The sequence below is a fragment of the Caretta caretta genome, chromosome 9 (genome assembly GCF_965140235.1).
Source record: "Caretta caretta isolate rCarCar2 chromosome 9, rCarCar1.hap1, whole genome shotgun sequence".
Lineage (NCBI taxonomy): Eukaryota > Metazoa > Chordata > Testudines > Cheloniidae > Caretta > Caretta caretta.
Window position 1 is genome coordinate 9,234,037 of NC_134214.1, and position 27,087 is coordinate 9,261,123.

Below are 27,087 nucleotides of genomic sequence, written 5' to 3' on the forward strand. Positions count from 1 at the left end.
TTTTTGGGTGTTTTTATAAGCCTTATATAATAATTCATTCAGAGTGGGAGTTTTTATGTCAAAAAGTAACCAGGAGCGAGAGCTCTGGCTACCAAATGTTCTGAGATTTCTCCTGTGCTCAGGGCCCTGTGCTGCTGATGCTGGGGATCTAACCCTGTGACTCTAATGTGCAGAGGCTTATCCTGTTATCCTGATGGCAGGTGGACAACCTTGGTGTCATTAAAGTGACTGCACAACGTTTGTTTGGATAAACCCAAAGGGTTGTTTGCTAGACAAACAGGATATGATGAGAGTCCACCAACCCCCATTGCCCACATACTCTGTTTACTTGCCGACTGCTTCTGAAAAAAAACAAGAGGTTATTAAATCCCTACCAGGGGGTTCCTTTTGCATTTGTATTTGGAAGAGTCCCCCAATTTCAGAGGGGGCTGCTTTGTCCAGTTATGAAACTTTCCACTGTGCTAGTTCTCTGCTGCAGTTTTTTCTCTAGCAGATCCAGCCCTCTACCAACCCAGGATGCAGACTGTGATGACCCTGATGTCTTTGAAGCTGTGGACATAGCACTGAGAAAATATAATGGAGACAAAACAGATGGCAACCAGTTTGCTCTGTACATGGTGATGGAAGCCAAGAGAATAGTAAGTAAACTTTGCAAAAAGCATCTTTGGATTTTTTATTTATTTATTTATTTATTTACTTATGGCCAGATTCTGCCCATCTCCCTCATGTGGAATCACACCTTGGTCTGCATGATGTCCCAATGAAATCAAAGGAACTAGTTGCAGAGTAAGGTACTAAGTATCAGGGAGTAGCTGTGTTAATCTGTATCCACAAAAACAACAAGGAGTCCGGTGGCACCTTAAAGACTAACCGATTTATTTGGGCATAAGCTTTCGTGGGTAAAAAACCCACTTCTAATTGTCATGAAAAGGGGTAGCAGAATCTGGTTCTGTATAGTTCTCTTGTTCCCTAATAATACTGAGCCCTTACTCACAGTAGTAAGCCGTTCCTGCCAGAGGGATTACTCCTACCAGGAAATGCTCACCAAGGTGAGTAAAGGGTTCAAAATCTGGTCCTATGAAAAAAACTTTAAACACTTGTAATTAGGTCGAAGAAAGTATAAAGGATCTATGAGTAAAGTAGCTCCATTGAAGTCAAGGGGGATACTCAACATGAGAAATGGCATCAGAATCTGGCCGTGTGTTTGCACTATATGGCAGGGTCTCTCAAGTGCCTTCACTTGCGGTACTAAGGGGTCAGTAGGTTGCAGGACTAAGTCAGGAAAACTGATTTCTTTCTACAACTATACCACTGACCCAATGTTGTCACCTTACCAAGTCACTAAGTGGGCATACTAACGTTTACCCGTTATGGGGAAATATTTGAGGCTGATGGCAGAAGCATACTTATTATTAAAAGAAACTTGATGTGGTCTTGTCTTGAAAAGAGCTGGTTGCAATGTGGAAAATATATTTGCAAATAATTGATTTGATAAATGACAGAAATATTTTGATTTACTTGTGAATATTATTTGATGGTCTCCAGTCCTGAGTCACATATCTACCTAAAACATCAACCAGTCTCTTGATCATATATGGTGACAAGTCTAACAAAAGAGTATTTACTCCTAAGAGCCACACAATGATGATGTTGCTATAAGCATAATGATAAGCACTACTTTACTTGGGAACAACATTAACATTTTTCTATTGCACTGGATTTTAAAATGTAGATAATCAGAAACAATATATTAATAAGAATATTTAGCACTCAAAGATCTCAAAGCACTTTACCCAGATAAGAAGCTGAGCTTGGAGAGGTGAAGTGTCTTGCTTAAGGTCATACAGTAAGCCAGTGTTACAGGTGGGACTGGAACCCACATCTCCTGACATCTAGACCCCCTTACGCTAACCACTAGATGACATTGTCTTTTCTGGAAACAGAGTCAAAAATACTGCCTGTGTTTTCTAGACTTGCTATGAGCCAGTTCATGCTAGAGAACGGTGGGGGGAAGGACTTGAAGAGACTCCCAGTACACAGTATCAAGTGCTAAAGTCCCGATTATGCAAACACTGCATTTGTTAATGTTAAGCACATTAGACCAAACATCTTCAATTAGACTACTCACATGTTTAATGTTAAGCACATGCATAAATCCTTGCAGAATCAGAGCCTTAATGACACCCCATTCCTTTCTAGTCTTCTGGTAATGCACATTGTTAATATTCATAACAGCCTATGCTGGACATTTTAATTTTAATATATACATGTTTATTGCAGTCACTCTTTGCCTTTCCTTAGCTAGACACACTGATTTAATTTTACAGAAGATCTGAAGTGAAAATGACGTGTTGCTTTGAATTTCTGATCCATCTATGTTGGGGGGAGAGAAGAGCAAGAGGGAGGATTGCCAAAGCCCACAAGATTTGATCTGTTCTTAATTCTTCTTCTAAATATAGTCTAGATTTCACTTATCACCAGTCCTGCAGTGCTGCACTCATCAATTAAATGGCTTATTATTACACGTTCATGTACATTAATTGTTGATAAGATAATTAAACGTAAAGGCTGGCTAGTGGAAGATTGAGCTTCCCCTAATTAAAGACATAGCTGGTGGCAATAATAATGAAATAAAATAGCAAACAACGTAACATAAGGAGCCAGCCCTTTCTCTCATTTACATCCATTACTCGCTGAAGTAAAGTTATTCCAGATTTACACCAATGTAACAGAGAGCAGAATTTGGCCCATTATGGGCTAGATCCTTAGCTGGTATAAATTGGCATAGCTCCATTAAAGTCAATGACTCAAGCTGAAGATTCAGCCCATTATGGTTTTTTTCATCCTGCTTTACAGCCTGTGGAAATTATTTCATGCACCACTGTGCTGGAGCTGCTATTCTGTGCACAACAGGAAGTGAGAAAGAACACTGGGCCAAATTCTGCTCTCTATTACACCAGTGTAAATCCATCATAATTCCACTAAAATCAACTAGTCTCTAACAGTTAACTGTGGAATAATGAAGACAATAATTTTCTTGCTATATCCAATTGAAACTGCAGGGAGAGTTTAATTCTGCTGAATGTAGTTCCCCATGTTCAAATCTGGCCAAGAACAGAAGTTAATATAATAACTCGTCTTTTATTATTAAATGCCACAGGATTCCTAGTGACTACAAATGGTCATCCAAAAGAAACATCTTCAAGAATTGCAGTGCCTTCTGATGCCACCTGAGGGCATTGATTCACTGTTGAATTTGGAGGGTAGGAGGAAATGCCTCCTACTGAATTACCAACACCACATTAGCAGTATCTCAAGGATTTCTTCAGAAGGATCCCATCCTTCTACCGACCAGCCCCAACTATAATTAATAAAGGCTGACACAAGCACAATCCAATATGGTAGAGCTGCAGACCACCTAAGCAGCCGCTCATATTTGCTGAATCAGAGAGCTCGAAATACTAGGCTCGAAATGCCCTTGAAATACTAGGATACAAAGGAGTTGAAAACATGACTGTTTTCTTGCACTATTTTTTCATCCTAGAGACAGTACGTGGAACAACCTAGGCAAATGGCTAACTAGAACAAATGACTTAATTAGATATGTTGATTACTGAGTCAGAAAGATTTTGGAGATCTGCTCAACAGAGACATTAGCTAATTTAAAGCACGCTTTATCACTCCGTGCTATACACAGTACAGTATGAAAGCCCTTGGAAACCCTCAACCCCTCCAATGACTTGCTGTCTTTTATCACTATGCAAATGATGACTTGCATTTTGTTTTCTCCAGGCGGGCTCTGGCAAACAGTTCTTTGTGATGTACCGAATAAGAGAGAGCTCTTGTGCTGTTGGGGGAGATAAACTCTGGCAAGATTGTGATTACAGAGCATCTGCAGAAGCTGTAAGTGGCTGCCTTCTTTTTAAAAATTCCATCTATGGAAGTAGCAATGTAACCAGCAAGATACCAGACTCTTGGGGATAGAGTGCACTTCTGCCATAAGTGACTCTGAAAATGGTATTGCAGGGTTCCATATTTACTGCGTCTCAGTGGAGTTGCAGAGGGAATGTGCTCAATTTACAAGTAAAATGATGCAGCCTGGTTCTCCTCTCATTTATTCCTAACTGAAAGCCATACAAACCCAACCTGGTGTCTGACAGTCAAGCTGGGCAATCCCTTCTTGGATGCTATCACAGCAATTAAGGTCCTGCAGGTCAAGTTATGCCTTTACTCACAACTGTACAACCCTTGTTGCTGTCAATGGGATTGCACAAGTGTAAATGCTATCAGTTTGTATTCCTTTTGTCCACTAAATGTTGGTTAGACTTCCCAGTTGTGTTTTATTATTGCAATAAACTACCACAGGAGTATTTCACAGCAATAAATATGGTGCTAACTGGATTTCTGCATCAGGTGGCTTAAAGACAAATGATGTCATCTATGTTTGTAGGAATCAGGCGAATGTACAGCTCAAGTTTATGTTGACAAGACTGAGCAAATCAGTAACGTTACACAGGAATGCAAAATTATCCCAGGTATGTAACTGTTCAGAGTGGCATTATATAGTTGTATTGAATAAAAAGAACAACTACAACTTGCAAAAGAACTTTGTTGAGACTTCCAGCTCATTTTAAATTGTTGTTTTCAGTGTTGCTGTAGCTGTGTTGGTCCCAGGATATGAGACAAACAAGGTGGGTGATGTAATATCTTTTATTGGACCAACTTCTCTTGGTGGACAGGACAAGCTTTTGAGCTTCACAGAGCTCTTCCTCAGGTCTAGAGAAGGTAACCAGAGTGACCAAACTAAACACATGGTGGGACAGATTTTTTCAGCGTAAGGGTTTCACACATTTGTTAGGAGACCACTTAAAAATGAAGCAAACAATTAACACCTCTGCAGTCACAGGGCAATGGAAAGTTAATAGCCACAGGGTGCATTACAAATTGTTGTAATAGGTCATAAGTAGGGCCTTACCAAATTCACATCCATGAAAAACATGTCACGGACTGTGAAATCTGATCTCCCTCCGTGAAATCTGGTCTTTTATGTGCTTTTAGCCTATACTATACAGATTTATCTGGAGAGACCAGCGTTTCTCAAATTGGGGGTCCTGACCCAAAAGGGAATTGCAGGGGAGTGGCAAGGTTATTTTAGGGGGGTCAAGGTATTGCCACCCTTACTTCTGCACTGCCTTCAGAGCTGGGCAGCTGGAGAGCTGCTGACCGAGGGCCCTGCTCTGAAGGTAGCAGTGCAGGAGTAGGTTTGGCAGTACCATACCATGCCATCTTTACTTGGGCGCTCCTGCTGGCGGTGGATCTGCCTTCAGAGCTGGGCTCCTCGCCAGCAGCTGTCACTCTCCAGCTGTCCAGCTCTGAAGGCACCTCTGCCACCAGCAGCAGCTCAGAAGTAAGGGTAGCAGTATCGCAACCCCCCCCCCCACACACACACACACACAACTCCTTTTTGGATCAGTACCCTTACAATTACACACCGTCAAATTTCAAATTTAAATATCTGAAAACATGACATTCACAATTTTTAAAATCCTATCACCGTGAAATTGACCAAAATGGACCGTGAATTAGGTAGGGCCCTAGTCATAAAACCAGTGTCTCTGTTAAGTCCAGGCTTTTTAGTATCCAACACAGTTATGAATTTAAATGCTCAGGCTCACCTTTTGAAGGCGTTGTGCATGTTTCCTTTGAGGATGAGGACTGATAGGTCAGCTGTGGAGTGATTGCTCTGTGAAAAATGTTTGCCTATGGGTGATAAGGTGTTTTTGTCTTTTATCATTTTTCTGTGTGAGTTCATTCAAGAGCATAGTGATTGTCTGGTTTCATCCACATAGCTGTTGTTGGGGCATTTGATGCACTGGATGAGATACACCACATGTTGTGATAGGCAAATGTAGGACCCGTGGATCTTGAAAGGTGTGTTGTGAGGGTACTGACCAGAATAACCGTGGAGATATGTCTGTAGGTTTTCCATCTGTTGTTCTAGAAGGGTCTGGTGCTACCTTGAGTTGATGTATCCTGGTCTGTGGGGAGCTTGCTTCTAATGATGAGTTTGGTGAGGCTGGGGGTTGTTTGAAGGCCAGAAGAAGTGGCTCAGGAAAGATTTCTTTAGGATATAGTCCCCATCAAGTATGGGTTGTAATTGTTTGATGATAATCCATATGGATTTTAGTGTCTGGTGGTAGGTAACAACTGGAGGTGTGCAATTAGTGGGCGTTTTTTTTTTCTGTCCTAAGTATTTGGGTGACCCATTCCATGATGCAATCTACTTCTCTGGCGGAGTGTCCTTGTTTAGTGAAAGTGAGGCAAAGTGTGCTCCAAAGACAGCAGGCCAGCAGTATGCCTCCAAAGGACGGCACACCACATCCTGTCTGGGGAGGATTAGCATCCCTAGTCTTTTATACCTCACTTAAGTGCATTAAGGTGTATATCCTGAATTTTCTCTTTGGAGCATATTCTCTGCTCTCCACCAACAGAAGTTATTCCAAGAAAAGATATTACCTCACCTATCTCGTTTCTCAGGTAATTTTAAAGGTAGGAGTCTGCATCATTCCATTCATAACCTCACAAATTATTTTCCATAAGCTAATACACATTAAAAATGAAATTCCACTCCACTTTCTTATGCAAGCATGTGCTGTGCCAATGGAACACTGGAAGATTGCTATTAAAAATACCTTTTATCATGTAATGAAAACCAGAGTCATGGGTGGCATATGACACCCGCATCTGGGGAGGCTGAGCCCGAGCGCCGGAAGCTCCCTAGAAATGGGGGGGCCCATCGGTACCCGGAGCGTGGTCCCACCCCCTGCTCCACCCTGATGCCCGCCCCCACTCCGCCCCAGGCCCCGTTCATGCTTGGCCCCCTCCCCCAAACCCCTCCACACACACCTGCTGTTCTCACCTCTCTGCTCCATTCCTCCCTGAGGGTCCCCCTGCCCACACCTCTCTGCCTCTGGGGGTGAAGAGGTGTGAGCAGCAGGCGGTGGGGCCGTGGGGAGGGGATGAAGAGGCACAAGAGGCAGGTGGGTGGGCTGCGGGGGAAGCAAAGGAGAAGCACAAGTGGTGGGTACCTCAGAAAAGAGGTGGAGCAGGGACAGGAAGAGGAACAGTGTGGTCGGGGCCACAGGGGAAGAGCGGGATGTGGGAGAGGGGTCTTGGGGCGCAGCGTGGACAGGGCCACGGCTGGGGCACCCTTTCGGGAGCAGCGCTCCAAAGTCGGCATGCCAGCGGCACGTCTCCAAAGGGAGGTGCGCCACATCCTATCTGGTGAGGCTTAGTCTCCCTGGCCTCTTATACCTGCCGCTCAGGACCAGAGTCTGCATGAAGAATGTTTTTTAATCCTTTACTTTTCAGCCAAATCAAAACTGATTTTCACTGAACCAAGGTACATCTGTGACCTGTGGACTGGATATCCCCCAAATTATAAGTCTCTATCCCCACTCCCTGAGGCACAACAGAGGTTAAAATAAAGGTAGCAAAAAGCTTTGCTATATAGCAAAAATGTATCTTTTTCACTTTCTTCACACTCAAAAATGGCTGAACTGTTTTTGTTCAAATTTACTCTCCCCCCTCCCCCACCCCGGTTCCTCCAATGACTCTTCTGACTGAGTAAAAAATGAGGAAAAATTCATCCCCAAAAGTAAAAGTCTGACAGGATTACAATAATCTGAAAAAGGCCCTTGGGAATGGACATATTTAGGCAACCTTAACAATAGTTGGTGCCACATGGTCTGCTTATAATCAGCACAGCCTCCCGTGCGTGGTCATTACATCCATGAGTAAACTCCTGTATTAGAAACAAGTTACAATGATTGAAAGCATCACAACTGATCTCCTTTCTTCAGTGTCCATGTTTTACTACCAACTAAATCATATTTTGTTTCAGATGCATTTGTGGGGCAATGGTGCCATCTAGTTGCCAGGAAGGTTAATAAGTGGGATGTGCGTTCCGTGGTTAACTCAACTAAGGGATGCATTTGATTTTGTTGTTTTGAAAGCTGAAAATCTACATTTGAATTGACTATATCAGAGGCACAGCTGCAGTTTTGCAAAAAGTGTAGACGTTCTTCACTGGTTGTGAAAAGAGCTAAAATTGTGGGTAAGGCCACAATCACTTTAGAACAGGATGTGCTGGATGTTTTGCTGCATTCTGATTTGTGACTGCACACACTGAAAATAAGGTCATCTACACTGATGTAAACTCGGAGTAGATAAATTACTTACAGTGGAGTTACTGCAGATTTACACTGGTGAGAGTAAAATGTTGTCCAATGATCCCTACAGGAAGAGGTAAACAATCGGGTCAGTCTGGTGAAGGATTTCACAGCTCAGTCTCTAATGAGTGAGTAATATATTGCTCAGCCTTCACTAATGGAACTTGTCCTTATAGAGATATTGGGCCAGTTTCTTGGCTGGTGTAAATTGGCATAGTTCCCACCAGGAGAGGATCTGGCCCACAGATTTTACTTAAATTCCACAGAGATCTGATATTGTCTCATGCTGATTCTCAAGGTCACTGAATTATGAAATTAATTTATGCACTGAACTATGAAATTAATTTATGAAAATCCAACCCATGCTTACAAGGCAGGAAAGGGGGTTAACAAGATCAGTGGCAGGGAACAGAATCTGGAGCCTCCTCCTTCCAGATCGCCTATTCAAATCCAGCCCAGCTTGGTGGTGCTTGAAAGTTGATTCCACCTGGTCAGTGTTTAGCAGCCCATGCAGGGGCAATTCAGACAATGCATCTGAAGAGTAGCTGGACCTGCATCTGTAGGGGAGATCCAAGTCATGATGGCCCACCTCAAAAGGTGCCAGCTAAAATTTTAATGTCAAGTTTTCCATTGCAGTGTGGTGTGGAGTACAAGGTGCTGCACATTGACTAAGAACTCTCTGGTAAAAACCACAATCTCCTGGGGAATCTCCCTTTACTGCAGCTGCTGGCTGGGGCTGATGGATGACTTCCTCTCTTGCACAGTTTCAAAGCTGCATGCTGTATTTTCACATTAGAAGTAGAGAAGAGCCTGAAACAAAACTTTAGATCCAAAGACTGCTGAATTTGGGTGGGTGAAGGGTTTGGCATCTGAACTCGGATCTGGATCCAGATTTCAAAGGTGCCCCATACAACTATATTGAACTGAGCCAAAAAGCCTGGTTCTGAACACCCTGAATATCCTTACTGGGGGGCTAAAATCTGGATCTGTATTTTGCTGCTCAAGCTCTTTGCCAATCAAAAGGAATGAGGATTCTTCCTTAAACTCTCTCTCTTGTTCACAAAAAAATTGGGAACTAAACAATTTAGGCTGTTTTACTAAGCAAAAAGCTGAATTTTTGGTTGGTTGGTTTTTTTCAGTTGAAGGAAAGGTGATTCTTTCCCATGTCCAGTGTCTTGGATGCTATCATCCCATACCGGGGGACAGCCTACAATTGTTACCCATTTTGAGATATGCTATTCGGATCTTTAATAATCAGAGTGAACAATCCTCCCTTTTTGAAGTTGGTGAAATAATAAAAGCCACCAGGCAGGTTTGTATATCAGATTTTTTTTCTTTATTTTATAAAAGAAGGTACTTTGGTTCTTTATATCTATCTACCTGTAGTTAGCTCCATTTTACGATAGTAAAATATGTAATATTAAAATAACACTTTTAACTTCTATAGATGGGGACACTGAGGCACAAAAGGCTCAATGCCTGATTTTCAGTGGTTTTACCCATGGCTTCTGAACTGCTACTGAACATAGTTTGTCCTTGTCAACTAATAGTTTGTCAATTTCAACTAAACAGTGTTCAGCACTGGTACAGCTGTACACATCACCCACATATATTGTCAGCAATTGGTATATTTTGTGGTTTAGACAAGGCTAAAGAAAGAAAGTGATTCAGAAAAATAAAAAGTCCACACTCTGCCTGTGAGAGAGAAGTGGATTTTGCATTTTGGTCTTCAGTGAGAATTTTGAGTGTACAAGGAATGCACGGTTGAGTCCCCAAAGTTCCATGTCGATTTGTGTTCCATGAAAGGGTTACATATCTGTGCCAGGGACTCAGCTTAGGCATCAGTATGACCCAGCTCTAAGATATGTTTCTGATTTGATTTTAAGTATTATATAACTTAACGCAATCTAAGTATACTTTTCCTTTGCATATTTGTATGCATTTATCTTTTTGTGTTGCACTAGTCAGTCTGAGCAACTGTTTAACTTGCTCAAAATATCATGAACCAAATCAATTGAATTAAGAAACCATTTTCCACCCTTTATTTAATGGCATTGGTCACCTTAGCTGCAAGAAACAGGGGTCTACACATTCCTTACTCCAAGGGGGGCTACACTGGAGCAGCTGGAGAGGGGATTGCTACACCACCTACGCATTCTAAACAGGCATCATGTCAGACTAGAATAAATTAAAGGATTTAATTGGGACGGACTGGGGAAGGAATATTATGTATTTTATGTTAATTTAGCATCCCTATCATTTCTGCATATGGGGCCTGATCCAAAATCCATTGAAGTGAATGGGATTATGTCTGCTGTGATGCAGAGTGGATAAGGCTACTCTGCTGTTCCATGAGGTGGGAGCAATAGCCACAAACAGTGAGCTGCATCCTTGCATCCGGGGTCCAGGCTGGAGGATAGATTTTGCCTCCCCACTTTCCAGAACTTCACTTACATAACGTCAGAGTACTTGGGATTCAGGTGGATTAGGTAAACTGCACCCTTACAGCAGATATTATTGAAAGTTGCCATTTAACAAACAAAAAAGTGACTAAAATCCTGAACAAGATAAAAGAAGAAAATGCCCAAGGCAGACAATTCCTAGTAAATAATAATTGCAGCACCCCTTATAATAAATGACACCTACAACTCAAAAGTTGCATTATTCAGATATTGTTATGCCATGTGCTATACCTAGGATCATAGGAACTGCCATACTAGATCAGACCAGTATCCTCTAGTCCCGTAGCCAGTATCAGATACTTCAAAGGAAGATGTGAGAAACCCTGCACTGTGAAGTGGGCGGGGGACGGGATTGGAATCTGAACCTGGATCTGGTTACAAATTTCATAGCTAGCCCCTATGACTCAGTTTACCCTTCTGTAAAATGAGAATAATAATTTCCTGCTGCACTGGGCTGTTCTGTGGCTTAATGACTGCAGAGCAATTTGAAACCCTTGGATGGAAGGTATTACAGATGTGCAAAGTATTATCAGCATCATCACCTTGCTATTGATTTGGTGATTTTATTTAATAGTTTTTCTTTCAAATACATATTGAATTATCTCCTAAATATTTGTTCAAGGTGGTGGCTGGATGGAATTATGCAGTTGAATATGAAGTCAAGGAGACTAACTGCACCAAGAATAATTTTCAGGATTTAAGTCCAGAGTGCAAACCCATTGTTGGAGGCGTAAGTGGTATTCACGTAGTTTATCAAAACAGCTTCTTATCTTGGTAATTAATTACTAAGATTCTGATTCAGCAAAGTATTTGAGCACCTGCTTAGCTTAAGGTATGTCTACACTGCAATAAAACACCTGCGGCTGGTCCATGTCAGCTGACTTGGGCTCAAGAAGCTTGGGCTGCAGGGCTATAAAATTGCAGCACAACTGTCCAGGTTCTGGCTGGGTCCCGGAGCCCAGGTGCCAGCCTGAGCCCAAATGTCTACACTGCAATTTTATAGCCCCGCAGTCTGATCCCCACAAGCTCAAGTCAGCTGACACAGGTCAGCCATGGGTGTTTATTGCAGTGTAGCCATACCCTTAAAGCCAATGGAATTTAACCACAGGCTTAAAGTTAAACATGTGCTTAAGTGCCATGCTCCTTAGGAATGGATTTAAGCGCATGTTTAAGTCCTTTGCTGAATGAAAGCCTAAAAAGGCCATGCCCTGAAACGTTTGCAAATTCTCTTATGCAGCCTGGCCAAGGGAGCTGCACTGGGAGAGCAGTAATGTGGAAATTAAAATGCTTCAGGCAGATATTTCTTAGGAAAAGCAAATTGCTAAATTACTGTTATCTGCACCACAGTCTGTATGGGAAAACTTCTAAGGATATGATAAATAAATACACATACTCCAGCTACGCTGTGCCATAAGTTACCAGCTGCCTTGGTTACAGGTACATCTTTCAGGAGAATGGTTGAAACATTCATTCTTTTTCTCCCCAACTGCTGCTAGTGATGGCAAAAATTGTCTTGTGGATGGAAAAGACCATCCTACCAAAACTCATTTATATTTCACCAAAAACTAGTTGTTACGAACAAGTGCCTCTGCAGAATACCTCTCCTGTTGCTCATGGGTACCTTGAGAATGCTACCCAATTTCAAAAGTGTGGATGGAAAGGATAAGAAATGACTGCATAGTGAAAGAATAGCGGGGCAGGGTCAGACTATCTGGATTCAATTTCTGGCTCTGACATTGACTTGCTCTTTAACATTCAACAAGTCTCTTAACCCGTCTGAGCCTCGGTTTCCCCATCTGTCAAATGGGATATCTGCCTATGTCACTTGTATTCAGGAGGGCTACCAGTAATGACATGTAAGATTGACCCACATATGCCTTGTAAGACTGGGCCTTAGCCATATAATACCTGAACCACTGAACTTAGCTGCCCATTGGTAGGTATTAGCAGGATAAGCAAGTCCCTTCAGCACATTTCCAGTAGTTGTAACTCACACCAGTACTTCTGAATTGCTATCTTATGCTGCAAGTTTTACTAGTGTGCGCCCTGGAAATTGTTTATAGCAGTATTACAAAGACTGGCCCCTCAGGGTACGTCTACACTTCAGTGTAAGCCCAGTATTCGAACTCAGGCTCAAGTCTAACTCCCCTTCTGTCTGACCACAAATTGCACTCACCCAGGGCTTGGCCCAGGCTCCTAGAACCCCATAGGCATGAGTCCAGTGGGGCTGCGTCTACACAGCAAAGCAATAGGGCTTGAATCCTGGGTCCTGGCTTGACTCAGGCTCAGACCTTCCACGCCTGGAGGGTCCTGAGTCTGAGCCCTGGGTTGGTACGGTTTGTATGCAGACAGAAGGGGGTAAGGCTTGAGCTCGAACCCTGGGCTCACACTGCAGTGTAGACATACCCCAAGGGTATGATTCTGTAGGTACTAAGCATTCTAACCTCCCAATGAAGTCAAAGGGAGTTAGTTGTTCAGTACCTTGCAGGGCCAAGTCAAAACTGGTCCCATTAATCTTTTTTCAATATCTATCTATAAAGGGCTCTTCCCATTTTCTCAGGAGGATTTCCCAAGGTCATCTTTTCTCCTGATCAGAAATCACTGAATCTGATTTTGATCTCATTCACACCATAGCTGGCCATTGGTAGGTATTAGCAGGATAAGCAAGACCCTTCAGCACATTTCCAGTAGTTGTTACTCACACCCGTACTTCTGAATGGCTGGGTCCTGCGTAGATGAGGAGAAAATTCAATGGAGACAATGGAGACCAACCAGTATACAAGCCAACACAAGTAGGCCTCTCATCTCTCTCTGCATGACCCAGCATTGTTTGCTGTGAAGGAGGGTATCAGGACATTTACAAATGTCCTTGTTAAGTATTTCTAAGAGAAAAGAAAGAGCTTTTTTTTCTCCCCCCAACCCAGCATGTAGGTCGCTGTGAAGCCAAGGCCTATGTGGATCTTACTAACACAATTGTGGATGTTGCACAGAAATGCAAGTTTCCAGGTATGTGACAACCATCTGTCAATTCAAAAATGTTAATGGTTTTAAAATTGATGAACAATAAAAATGCCAAGGGACGAAAAAAAATCATGGGAGGGGAAAACGTATTCTGCTGGCACAGCAAAACAATAAGGCCTTTCCCCCCCACAATGGAATATTAACAGATAATTTTCTCATTTCCTACAAGTATTTAAAATGCAGGGGAAAGTTCTCTTCTCTGATCTTTATGCTGCCATTCGTCTATGACATGTGAAGCGGGCTGCTGACCCCGAATGGGGATCAGCAGGGTTAAGCTCAAGGTTAAACCCACCATGAAGATCAGCAAGGCAGCTCAGAGGGTATACTTATCCCTCTAAACTTTATTTCCAGGTAAAACACACACCCCTATTTCTTCCCTCCTTCTCCACCACCACCACCAGGAGATATCCTTTAAAGAGAAGTCAATATCACATAGTATCTTCTGCAAGCAGTTTCATCTATTGTGTTTCCAGAAGAACTGTATTTTCCCAGGAGCTCTGATCTACCCCTCCAAATAGAAGTCGAGCTGCAGAGATGGCCATCATTTAAAGCAGTGATTCTCAACCAGGGGTACACGTACCCTGGGGGTACCCAGAGGTCTTCTAGTGAGTCCATCATCTCATCTAGATCAGGGGCTCTCAAACTTTTTCTTGCTGAGGCCCCCCCAAACAGGCTATAAAAACTCCACGGCCCACCTGTGCCACGACAACTGGTTTTCTGCATATAAAAGCCAGGGCTGGCGTCAAGGGATATCAAGCAGGGCAACTGCCTGGGGCCCCATGCCACACGGGCCCCCACAAAGCTACATTGCTCAGGCTTCAGCTTCAGCCCTGTGTGGCGGGGCTCAGGGCCCCGGGCTTCAGCCCCATGGGATGCGGCTTTGGCTTTCTGCCCTGGGACCCGGCGAGTCTAACTCTGGCCCTGCTTGGTGGACCCCCTGAAACCTGCTCGCAGGCCCCCCCCAGGGGCCCCGTACCCCGGTTGAAAACCACTGATCTAGATATTTGCCTAGTTTTACAATAAGCTACATAAAAAGCACTATTGAAGTCAGTACAAACTAAAATTTCATACAAACTATAACTGGTTTATACTGCTCTATAGACTATACACTGAAATGTAAGTACAATATTTATACTCCAATCGATTTGTTTTATAATTATATGGCAAACATGAGAAAGTAAGCAATTTTTCAGTAACTGTGTACTGCGACACTTGTATTTTTATATCCAATTTTGTAAGCAAGTTGTTTTTAAGTGAGGTGAAACTGGGCTACGCAAGACAAATCAGACTCCTGCAAGGGGTACAGTAGTCTGGAAAGGTTGAGAACCACTGATTTAAAGAATTTTCACAAAGATACAGATATATGGCGGGGGGGAGGGAGGCATAGAGGAACAACCCCTTTAACATGCACAAATTATTACTGCACATTCACAACTTGATTCTGTATGTACATCACCTCCTTAAATCAAAGAGCCATAGCCACTTTGGCTGGTGCTCTCAGAGCCTGTCAACTAGACTCAAGAATTCATCTAGTGTTGTCTTTTTTATTTCATGTTACACCACTGTCCTTCGTTCAATTCTTAAATTTGGTAACTTGGAAAATTAGTTTTTTTTCCAGGAGTAAATTATCCCACCTACACCTGATTAATTATTACCCAGCACCATACCTCCGACCAGACCATTTGGTTTATCATCATTTCTTTCATAGATTTCATCAATCTATCATAGATTGTTACCATTCCAAGATTTTTAGATCTGCGGGTTCAGGGTCACTACATGTAGCGTGTGCTACTTCCCCACACATTCATAGACTTGTTTTGCTTCAAGGAATGATTATGTAATTCTTCAAAATACAATCACTCACTGCACAGTGTGCACTCATAGATTTCAGGGATGAAAGGAGCCTCCTGTTTCCTCTAGTCCAGCCCATCACACAAGTGGAGATCTTTCTCCTCTAACAGAAACTTGCCACCCTCAATTTGTACTCTCATTTCCATGAGGAGCAATGTAACGATCAAATGCACTGTCTGACCCTTGGCGCCTAAATTCTGCTTTCTCCAGAACACATAATTGATTGACAACACAAACATCTACCAAATCAAGCCCCAAAATATTTTAGGTCCCACCCTAGCAGACTCAAACACAGCCATGCCTGGCAGAGATAAATTTCTCCCTCAATGGTTCGCCCTAGCCCAATGCACACTGAATCTTTTGTTCCTTAGATTTACCTGAAACCTTATGTTTCTTTCAGTTGCGGAAACTGTATCTCCTCACATTTCCATTTGTGCTGGCTGTCCAAGGCCCATCCCAACTAACAGTACAGAATTGGAGGAACCACTGAGGGCTACCCTGGAGAAGTATAACGCAGAGAGCAATGATGACTTCTATTATAAAGCTGAAGTAATATTATATGCCACAGTGCAGGTTGGGATTCTTCTTTCCTTTTCATGTTCAGTTTTATTTAAAACCACCTCTCCATATTTCTTAGAGATGGGCCAAGGATATGGTGATGACGGGGGTCAAGGCTGAATCAGAGTTAAGGTTTGAATTTGGGTTTGAAATCTTGGGAGCTGGTCTATCTGCTCAAGTGTTTATACCACTTCGGTCACCAGGGTATCTAAATGCCCGTTCTTGCAAATTTCAGCCATCTTAGGATGCATCCAAAAGGAACCCCCCCACCCCTGCCCAAAAATCCTTCAACATATTTTTTTTTTGTCTGACCTGGACCCAAAACAATAGGGCGGGGTTCCGATTAAGGAATCTGATGTTTGTTACACCCAGAGGTGAAAGTAAGCCGGTACGCCCCGGTACAGCATACCGGCAAGAGCCGGTTTGCCGTACCGGGACCGGCTTTCCCAGACGGCAATTTAAAGCCCTGGGGTAGTGGCAGTGGGGCTCAGGCAGGGATTTAATGGGCCGGGGCGGTAGCGGCTGCTGGAGCCCCGAGCCCTTTAAATCCCCGCCTGAGCCCTGTTGCCCAAGCCCTGGGTAGCGACGGCTGGAGCCCCGGAGCCCTTTAAATTCCCAACGGAGCCCAGCTGCTGCTACCCCAGGGCTCAGGCAGCAGGGCTCAGGCGGGGATTTAAAGGGCTCGGGACTCCAGCAGTCGCTACCACAGTGGAACCCCAGGCCCTTTAAAGCTCTGCCAGAGCCCCGGGTAGCGGTAGCAGCTGGGAGCCCCCAGAGGTTCTCAGTGATTTAAAGGGCCCGGGGCTCTGCTGCAGTAGTGTCAGCTGGAGCCCTGGGCCCTTTAAATCATCCCTGAGCCCTGGGGTTCCCAGCTGCCTCTGCAGCTGGCAGCTTGGGGGTGATTTAAAGGGCCCGGAGCTCCCAGCCACCACTACCACAGCTAGATTTAAAGGGCCTGGGGATTTAAGGCCCTGCCTCTTCCGGTTGAGGCCATGCCTATTCTGGTTTAAGCCATGCCCCCTGCTCAGGACTCCGGCGTACCGGTAAGTCCTTTAATTTACTTTCACCCCTGGTTACACCCCTCTTCTTTACCAAACTTTTTGGCATCATTTCATACGACATCAGAAATAGAAAAGACCTATGAGTAAGATCATCCAATCCATCCTCCAGGCCATCATTCTATACCATATATTCTCTGGTGTCTATCCTACAGTAGTTTTTAAAATCCCAAGCAATGGAGCCTTCACTGTTTTCCTTGGGAATCTGTTAACTTACATTCCCAGTAACGCTCCAGAGCAGTGGTGGGCAACCTGCAGCCCATGGGCCGCACACATCCCATCAGGGTAATCTGCTGGCGGGCCACAAGACAGTGTTTACATTGACCGTCCGCAGGCAGGGCCGCCCGCAGCTCCCAGTGGCTGAGGTTTGCCATTCCCGGCCAACGGGAGCTGCAGGAACTAGGGCTGTTGATTAATCGCAGTTAACTTATGCAATTAACTCAAAAAAATTAATCATGATTAAAAAATTGCAATTAATCGCACTGTTAAACAATAGAATACCAACTGAAATGTATTAAATGTTTTGGATGTTTTTCTATATTGATTTCTATTACAACACAGAATACAAAGTGTACAGTGCTCACTTTATATTATTTTTATTACAAATATTTGTCCTGTAAAAATGATAAACAAAAGAAATAATGTTTTTCAATTCCCTTCACACAAGTACTGTAGTGCAATCTCTTTATCATGAAAGTTTAACTTACTAATGTGGGTTTTTTTTGTTACATAACTGCACTCAAAAACAAAACAACGTAAAACGTTAGAGCCTACAAGTCCACTCAGTTCTACTTCTTGTTCAGCCAATCGCTAAGACAAACAAGTTTGTTTACATTTACGGGAGATAATGCTGCCTGCTTCTTATTTACAATGTCACCTGAAAGTGAGAACAGGCGTTCGCATGGCACTTTTGTAGCCGGCGTTGCAAGGTATTTGTGTGCCAGATGCGCTAAACATTCGTATACCTCTTCATGCTTCAGCCACCATTCCAGAGGACATGCATCCATGCTGATGACACTTGTTAAAAAATAATGTGTTAATTCAATTTGTGACTGAACTCCTTGTGGGAGAATTGTATGTCTCCTGTTCTGTTTTACCCGCATTCTGCCACATATTTCATCTTATAGCAGTCTCGGATGATGACCTAGCACATGTGTTCGTTTTAAGAACACTTTCACTGCAGATTTGACAAAATGCAAAAAAGGTACCAGTGTGAGATTTCTAAAAATAGCTACAGCACTCGACCCAAGGTTTAAGAATCTGAAGTGTCGTCCAAAATCTGAGCGGAATGAGGTGTGGAGCTTTCAGACGTCTTAAAAGAGCAACGCTCAGATGTGGAAACTACAGAACCCGAACCACCAAAAATTAATAAATAAATAAAAAATAAATAAAAAAACCAAAAATCAGTCTGCTCTACTTTAGATGGTTTTTGAGCAGAGCCTGTCATCAGTATGGACGGGTATGTCTCGGGATTGCGTTGAAGCATGAAGGGACACATGAATCTTTAACGCATCTGGCACGTAAATATCTTGCTACGTTGGCTACAACAGTGCCATGTGAACACCTGTTCTCACTTTCAGATGATGTAAACAAAAAGCGGGCAGCATTATCTCCTGCAAATGTAAACAAACTTGTTGTCTGAGCAACTGGCTGAAGTAGGACTGCGTGGACTTGTAGGCTCTAAACCAGGGGTGGGCAAACTTTTTGGCCTAAGGGTCACATCTGGGTATGCAAATTGTATGGTGGGCCATAAATGCTCACAAAATTGGAGTTGGGGTGCGGGAGGGGCTGAGGGCTCTGGCTGGGGATGAAGGCTCTGGGGTGGGGCCAGAAATGAGGAGTTCAGGGTGCAGGAGGGGGCTCCGGGCTGGGGTGCGGTACAGGGGGGAGGGGAATGAGGGCTCCAGCTGGAGGTGCAGGCTCTCGGGTGGGGCTGGGAATGAGAGGTTTGGGATGTAGGAAGGTGCTCCAGGCTGGGACCAAGGAGTTTGGAATGTGGGAGGAGGCTCTGGGCTGGGGCAGGAGATTGGGGCACGGAGGGGGGTGAAGGCTCCGGGTGGGGGTGCAGGCTCTTGGGTGGAGCTGGCGATGAGGGGTTTGGGGTGTAGGAGGGTGCTCCGTGCTGGGACTGAGTGATTCCGAGGGTGGGAGCAGGATCAGCGCTGGGGCAGAGGATTGGGGCGCAGGAGGGGCTCAGGAGTGCAGACTGCAGACGGCACTTACCTCAAGCAGCTCCTGGAAGCAGCAGCATGTCTCCCATCTGGCTCCTACATGGAGCTGCGGCAAGGCGGCTCTGCAGTGCTGCCCCGTCTGCAGACGCCACTCCTACAGCTCCCACTGGCCACAGTTCCCAGCCAGTGGGGTGGGGACAGCGTGCAGAGCCCTCTGGCTATCTCTACGCATAAGAGCTGGATGCGGGACATGCCGCTGCTTCTGGGAGCCACGCAGATCCGCGGCACGTGCACATGGAGCAACCCTGCTCCCTGGCTGGAGCGCGGCAAGCCCCAGACCTCACTCCCCAGGGGGAGCTCGAGGGCCTGATTAAATCGGCTGGCAGGCCAGATGTGGCCCAGGGGCCGTAGTTTGCCCACCCCTGCTCTAAAGTTTTACATTGTTTTATTTTTGAATGCAGGGGTTTTTTTGCACATAACTCTACATCAGTAAGTTCAACTTTCACAATAAAGAGATTGCACTTCAGTACTTGTATTAGGTGAATTGAAAAATACTATTTCTTTTGTTTTTTACAGTTCAAATATTTGTAATAAAAATAAATATAAAGTGAGCACTGTACACTTTGTATTCTGTGTTGTAACTGAAATCAATATATTTGAAAATGTAGAAAACATCCAAAAATATTTATATCAGTGGTATTCTATTATTAACAGCACAATTAATTGTGCAATTAATCACAATTAATTTTTTTAATCACTTGACAGCCCTAGTTTACACATGGTATATGATTAAAACAAAACAATCCTCATTTTCTCCACTTCACGACAAATATCAGCCTCAATGCCCTGATTGTTTGGCTCTCCCTCACAAGTCTGTGTGCCTCTTCCACATTGCCCCAGACACACGGTTCACCCTTCCTCAGCTGGTCTGAAAGGCCTCTATCCACTCTCTCCTCACTGACATGCTTCCTTATGGATCTGTTCCAGCACTCACTGAAGTCAATGGAAAGTCAGTTACCACAATGGGCACTGGATCAGCCCCGCGCCCACTTCTTCTGTGAAACCAACAAAAAATTAGCCAGCTAACAGATTTGTTAAATAATATCACTTGTAGCTCACCATGGCATGCACTAGCCTTGCAGAGCAATCCACGTTATCTTATTGATCTGTCCCTATTGTCTAGAAACCCCCGTGTTATATCATGAGTGAAATCAGTATATAAATAGTTTCAGGGAAGGAAACGTGGGTGAAATCTTGGCCCCATTGAAATCAATTACAAACTCCCACTGACTTTAGTGGAGCCAGAATTTCACCCCATATCTGTTGTTTCTACTGTGAGGTTCCTGCCACCCTTTTGGGTGTGGTAAAAAATACTACATAATAACAACAAATCAATTGTCCAGGCACATTAATGAACCATTACAGTTTAGCTCTTTAATGTGTTTGGCAAATAGTTTGGTTTTCACTGAGGTTATATTTAGCAGACTCTTCATTTTAACTCACCCAACTTCCCTTCCCTTATATTTGGCTCCCTACAAGTGGTGTTAAGTTTTTAGAGCACTGCCTTTTCTGTGAACCTCTTGTAATAAAAACACATTTAATGAGGAAAATCTTCTTACTGATTTTTCAGGTGGTTGCTGGAAAAAATTATAATATAACATTTAAAATTAGGAAGACAAACTGCTCAAAGACAGATGTCAAGAAGCTGAATGAAGATTGTGTGACTACAATAGACAGCGTAAGTGATTGGGATGCTGCAGACCATCAAGTCAGAGGGATGGCTCCAAATTAACCCAATTGAATTGCACCAGAGATAATCATGCTGTAAAAAACCCCCCACCAAACCAGCAACCCAGATTTGGTGGTTTTATTAGACAACTTCAGTTGGCCTTTGCTACCACTAGACAGCCAGATCAATAAATGCTAATCATTCCTCAATAAACTGAGGGAGTTTTCTCTCCTAGCATTATCTTTACCTTTATCATGAGCTCTGTGTGTGACCCAAGATACTGCCAAAGACAGCAGAAAGAGTTGCTTTGGTGGAGTCACTCCAACTGCACAATCTGTCTGCTTAATGCAAAGCTAATTGGATAATTTTTTGACCATTTTATGGGTTATGGAGTCAAAAAAGAAAGGTGGGGGAGGGTACTACCGGGGTGTGGGCAGGCTGATGTTGCTGGAGTGGAGTGCTCCTATGACTAGGGGCTGGCACACTTGGGGCAAAAGAAGGTATGCCAGTTGGGGTCGAACAATGGGTTAGTGCTGCTGGAGAGAGCACTCCTAAGGTTGGGGAAGAGGGCCTGGTCAGGAGGATGGTGCTGATGAGACTGTTTGTAGCAGAGTGATGGTGGGTGGATCTCTCTCTCACACACACATACTCTCTCTCTCTCTCCCCCCTTCCCCACCCCACCTGGAAGAGCTCATTTCTGAGGGTTGAAAAATACTACAGCAAGGGGCAGTAAAGTCAGTTCCACCGAGGCACCCAGTAACAATGGCCACTTTTGAAATGTTTGACCTTAACCTCTCTGCACCTCAATTTCCCCATCTTAAATAGCTATAATGACATCAACATTTACCTACCCGTACGGGTGCTATGAGGATTACCTAGCTAATGCTTGTAAAGTACTTTGGAGATGAAAGTGCTGAGAATTAGCGTTATGAGTTGAACAGATAAGACAGATGGATTCCACAGATATTCACATAAAGCTCCAAATATAATAAGGTTTTTAAAAGGGTCACTAAAATTGTATAGCCTTATTCATACATCAGTCTGTTCTCCTGTTTGTGACATACTCTTGTTTTAAGAGCCCATGTTGGCTTTATTTATTTGTTTGTTTATTTGGTGACAGAAACCTTTGCTATGCACAGCACAAGTTTATGTGATACCCTGGACAAAGACAATACACCCCAAGGTTAGCTGCACCGAAGAGGAGGTACGAATTCTCAATAAATATATTATTTCATTTCAGATTACTTACAACGCTAAACGCAAAATTTGTAGTGGGGAAATATTTATATCCCTTTATCTGTCTCCCAGAACATCCAGTTCTCAGATTAGCTCATATTTTTATCCTCAGATTAGCTCATATCTTGTATTTTTAAAGAAAGGGAAATGGTCACTTTTAATCATCTTAGTAATGTGACCATTCCTCTCGCCCTCTGACCTCAGTGACCTAGGCTGAGCTAATGCAATGCTTGAGATGAGATGCTGGGCTAAGTAAGGACACATTTACATTGCATCTAGAAGCAAGCCTCGCAGCCCAAGTCACAATTTCAAAGCACTGTCTACACAGATATTATTTTCAACGCAGTAGCAGGAGTCCTAACACGAGCCTGTGGTCCTGGATTGGGGAGCTCACTTCCAGATGCAGTTTAGACATACACTAAACTGCAGAAGGTGCAGAATAAGAGAGCAACATTACCATGAGTATAGAGACTATTCTGCCTGCCTGATGACTGGTTCTTTGCAGGATCTGTCATGCTCAATTCTGTGAGATGCTGAGCACCATCAATCCCCATAGATGTCTATGTTGATTGTAAAAAGAAAAGGAGTACTTGCGGTACCTTAGAGACTAACAAATTTATTTGAGCATAAGCTTTCATGAGCTACAGCTCACTTCATCGGATGGATTCAGTGGAAAATACAGTGGGGAGATTTATAGACACAGAGAACATGAAACAATGGGTGTTACTATACACACTGTAAGGAGAGTGATCACTTAAGATGAGCTACTACCAGCAGGAGAGCGGGGGGGAAGGGGGGAGAAAACCTTTTGTAGTGATAGTCAAGGTGGGCCATTTCCAGCAGTTGACAAGAACGTCTGAGGAATGGGGGGGGGGGGCGCAGAAGAACATGGGGAAATAGTTTTACTTTGTGTAATGACCCATCCACTCCCAATCTATTCAAGCCTAAGTTAATTGTATCCAGTTTGCAAATTAATTCCAATTCAGCAGTCTCTCGTTGGAGTTTGTTTTTGAAGTCTTTTTGTTGTAATATTGCGACTTTTAGGTCTGTAATCGCGTGACCAGAGAGACTGAATTGTTCTCCGACTGCTTTATGAATGTTATAATTCTTGACATCTGATTTGTGTCCATTTATTCTTTTACGTAGAGACTGTCCAGTTTGACCAATGTACATGGCAGAGGGGCATTGCTGGCACATGATGACATATATCACATTGGTAGATGTGCAGGTGAACGAGCCTCTGATAGTGTGGCTGATGTGATTAGGCCATACGATGGTGTCCCTTGAATAGATAGGTGGACACAGTTGGCAACAGGCTTTGTTGCAAGGATAGGTTTCTGGGTGAGTGGTTCTGTTGTGTGGTATGTGGTTGCTGGTGAGTATTTGCTTCAGGTTGGGGGGCTGTCTGTAAGCAAGGACTGGCCTATCTCCCAAGATCTGAGAGAGTGATGGGTCATCCTTCAGGATAGGCTGTAGATCCTTGATGATGCATTGGAGACGTTTTAGTTGGGGGCTGAAGGTGATGGCTAATGGTGTTCTGTTATTTTCTTTGTTGGGCCTGTCCTGTAGTAGGTGACTTCTGGGTACTCTTCTGGGTCTGTCAATCTGTTTCTTCACTTCAGCAGGTGGGTATTGTAGTTGTAAGAATGCTTGATAGAGATCTTGTAGGTGTTTGTCTCTGTCTGAGGGGTTGGAGCAAATGCGGTTGTATTGTAGAGCTTGGCTGTAGACAATGGATCGTGTGGTGTGATCTGGGTGAAAGCTGGAGGAACGTAGGTAGAAATAGAGGTCAGTAGGCTTCCGGTATAGGGTGGTGTTTATGTGACCATCGCTTATTAGCACCGTAGTGTCCAGGAAGTGGATCTCTTGTGTGGACTGGTCCAGGCTGAGGTTGATGGTGGGACGGAAATTGTTGAAATCATGGTGGAATTCCTCAAGGGCTTCTTTTCCATAGGTCCAGATGATGAAGATGTCATCAATATAGCGCAAGTAGAGTATGAGCATTAGGGGACGAGAGCTGAGGAAGCATTGTTCTAAATCAGCCATAAAAATGTTGGCATACTGTGGAGCCGTGCGGGTACCCATAGCAGTGCCGTTGGTTTGAAGGTATACATTGTCCCGAAATGTGAAATAGTTATGGGTGAGGACAAAGTCACAAAGTTCAGCCACCAGGTTAGCCGTGACATTATCGGGGATACTGTTCCTAACGGCTTGTAGTCCATCTTTGTGTGGAATGTTGGTGTAGAGGGCTTCTACATCCATAGTGGCCAGGATGGTGTTTTCAGGAAGATCACTGATGGATTGTAGTTTCCTCAGGAAGTCAGTGGTGCCTTTTTGATTATGATGTCAGAGTTGTTTCTGAGGCTGTGGATGGCATTGTGTTCTGCACGGCTGAGGTTATGGGGCAAGTGATGCTGCTTTTCCACAATTTCAGCCCGTGCATGTCGGCGGAAGCATTCTATGTGGAAGTCCAGTCTGTTGTTTCGACCTTCAGGAGGAGTCCACCCAGAATCCTTCTTTTTGTAGTGTTGATTGTGTTTGCAAACTGGGGGCGGGGGGAGGGAGGAATTACCATTTTGGGGACATAAACAAATCTCCACAATATCTGCTGATCTTTGCACATTAGTAGGGCAGCAGGTATCAGTCCAGATCCCCTTTCGCCTGGCAGGATGGGCCTGGATTTGTAGATTTAGTTTTCAGGAGACATTTCCATCAGATCCTCCTCCTCCTCCTTATCCAACCATTATCCAGCCCTGTATCTGTGTCAGAGCATGGTGGTCTCAGAGAAAGGATATAAAAATAAACTTCTGGAATTTGGGTCATCGTATTTGTTCTGTATTGACTGCAGATGTCCTCTCCAGCTAGGTCTACACTGCAGATCATATTATACTGGCTTCACCATAAACTTCCCTGAACAATGGTTGAATGCTGTACTATTCCATCCTAAAGGTGGCTGGATTTCAGTGATGGGTGAAGTGTTTTATTTAGCTAGAATTTCTAAAACACTATGAAGTGTTGTTATTATCACCCTTATAAATACACATGACTATCTAGCTTAGTTCACAAGATCTGTTAACAACATATTTTTGTTTATTGACTCACATTTACACATCATCTGCAATTTGCTAGTTCTCAAATATTTGAAACTAAGGCAGGCAGTCAACAAAGTACCCCCCTCCCCCACCACCTTCTTTATAAGCACTATTTTAAAAAAAATTTGGCAAGAGATGTCTACCTCTTACATTGCAACCACAAGCAGAATTGTTCCAAATGGTGTACTATGTGTAGATAATAATATTATTGCAATATATTCGTCTAATATCTCCTGTTCCTTTTTAGAATCTACTGATGAGAAGGCCTCCAGGCTTTACTCCTTTCCGATCTCTAGCTGTGGAAGCTAAAACTATTCAATACACACCCCAAATTAAAAATGAAAAGGGACCTAGAGAAGGACAAGACCCTGGCAAAGGGCCAGGAAAAGATATTAGGCATGAACCAGCACATAAACAGGGGCACAGACATGATATTGGGCATGGACCAGAACATGATCATAGACGTGGACATGAGGATGAACATGGGCACAGACATGATATTGAACATGGACCAGAACATGAACACAGGCGTGGACATGGGCATAAGGATGAACACAGGCGCAGACACGATATTGGGTGTGGATCAGAACATGAGGATAGACATGGACATGGGCACGGAAAACATAAGGATAAGCAAAAGAAGATAAAGGACAAATGTAAACATTCAACAGAAGAGTCTTCTGAAGAATCCCATGACAAGGTCACTAACCAAAAGGAAACGCTGCTAGCTGTAGTAGCTGAAATACAATCTCATAAGCCTAATCTGGTAGAGCTAGATGTGCTGCCTAGTACTCTAACAGATGGTTTTACTGAGATCCCTGATCTCCCTGCAGAACCAGACAGCCCTGGAATTATTCCTGATATTCCTTTATTTGGTGGGTTGCCAGATCTCCCAGAACCATCTGTCCCAAAGTGTCCTGGAAAGCCATGGAAACCAATCACAGACCTCTCAACTACTACTAACAAACCTAAAGTACTGACAAATGAGGATCTTTTACCTCATCTATCTGAAGACACGAACCCACAGACAGAAAAATACACACTACCCCCCCAGGACTTGGATGATTTTAACCTCATGGATTCTCTACTGTAATTCAGTTTATGGTCCATTTTTTTAGGCAACAAACAGAAAATCATAAAAATTATTTTCTTTAGAAACGTGTAAAATTGTAGAGCAGTGGTTCTAATCTTGTTAGCTATGATACTTAAGAGGGTCACCAGCAGTTTTCTGGAGGAATTGAGAGCATGAGCCAATTCTCTGTGCCTGATTCTCCCCTTACAAAGGTGTAGATCAGGAGTAACTCCATTGAAATCAATGAGTTATACTGGCATAGAAAAAGTGTCAGTGAGAGGAAAGTCAGGCCACTTTTCTCTAGTTTCCTGCTGAAGTAGATTTATTCAGTTACTTGCAACTCATCATCCTCACCTCAGATGTCAGAAACACACTAGGTACCACTGCACAGATTCCATCACACCATGTTTGAAACATCGTGGGAACCGGTTCAAAAAATTCTGGGAGTCATCTGAGGAAACCCTGTCAAATGAAGCTTGAAAAGAAGGCACAGTATGAAACAGGGTGAGAATCCCTTCCTTAGAGGTTTAAAACCATATTTTTCATCTCTGCAGGACTGACACATTTTTGGAGAATACAAAATAACAAAATAAAAGGAAAATGTAT

The 27,087-nt window shown here is 43.5% G+C and overlaps 1 protein-coding gene across 1 annotated transcript; it reads left to right on the plus strand.

Moving 5' to 3' along the window:
• Positions 1 to 232: 232 nt before the first annotated feature.
• KNG1 (kininogen 1) lies at positions 233 to 27,087 on the plus strand. The gene is made up of 10 exons (XM_048863094.2): positions 233 to 638; positions 3,793 to 3,903; positions 4,451 to 4,535; positions 9,371 to 9,543; positions 11,316 to 11,423; positions 13,618 to 13,699; positions 15,966 to 16,138; positions 20,983 to 21,090; positions 22,202 to 22,285; positions 25,657 to 27,087. The coding sequence occupies exons 1-10, from the start codon at positions 444 to 446 to the stop codon at positions 26,500 to 26,502; spliced, it is 1,965 nt and encodes a 654-aa protein (XP_048719051.2). The 5' UTR covers positions 233 to 443; the 3' UTR covers positions 26,503 to 27,087.

Bases quoted from the DNA above. Each gene is read 5' to 3' on its own strand.
- KNG1 (XM_048863094.2), top strand. From the start codon at position 444: ATGAAACTTTCCACTGTGCTAGTTCTCTGCTGCAGTTTTTTCTCTAGC. The intron at 639-3,792 runs GTAAGTAAACTT...TGTTTTCTCCAG, and splicing joins TGATGGAAGCCAAGAGAATA to GCGGGCTCTGGCAAACAGTT. The intron at 22,286-25,656 runs GTACGAATTCTC...GTTCCTTTTTAG, and splicing joins TTAGCTGCACCGAAGAGGAG to AATCTACTGATGAGAAGGCC.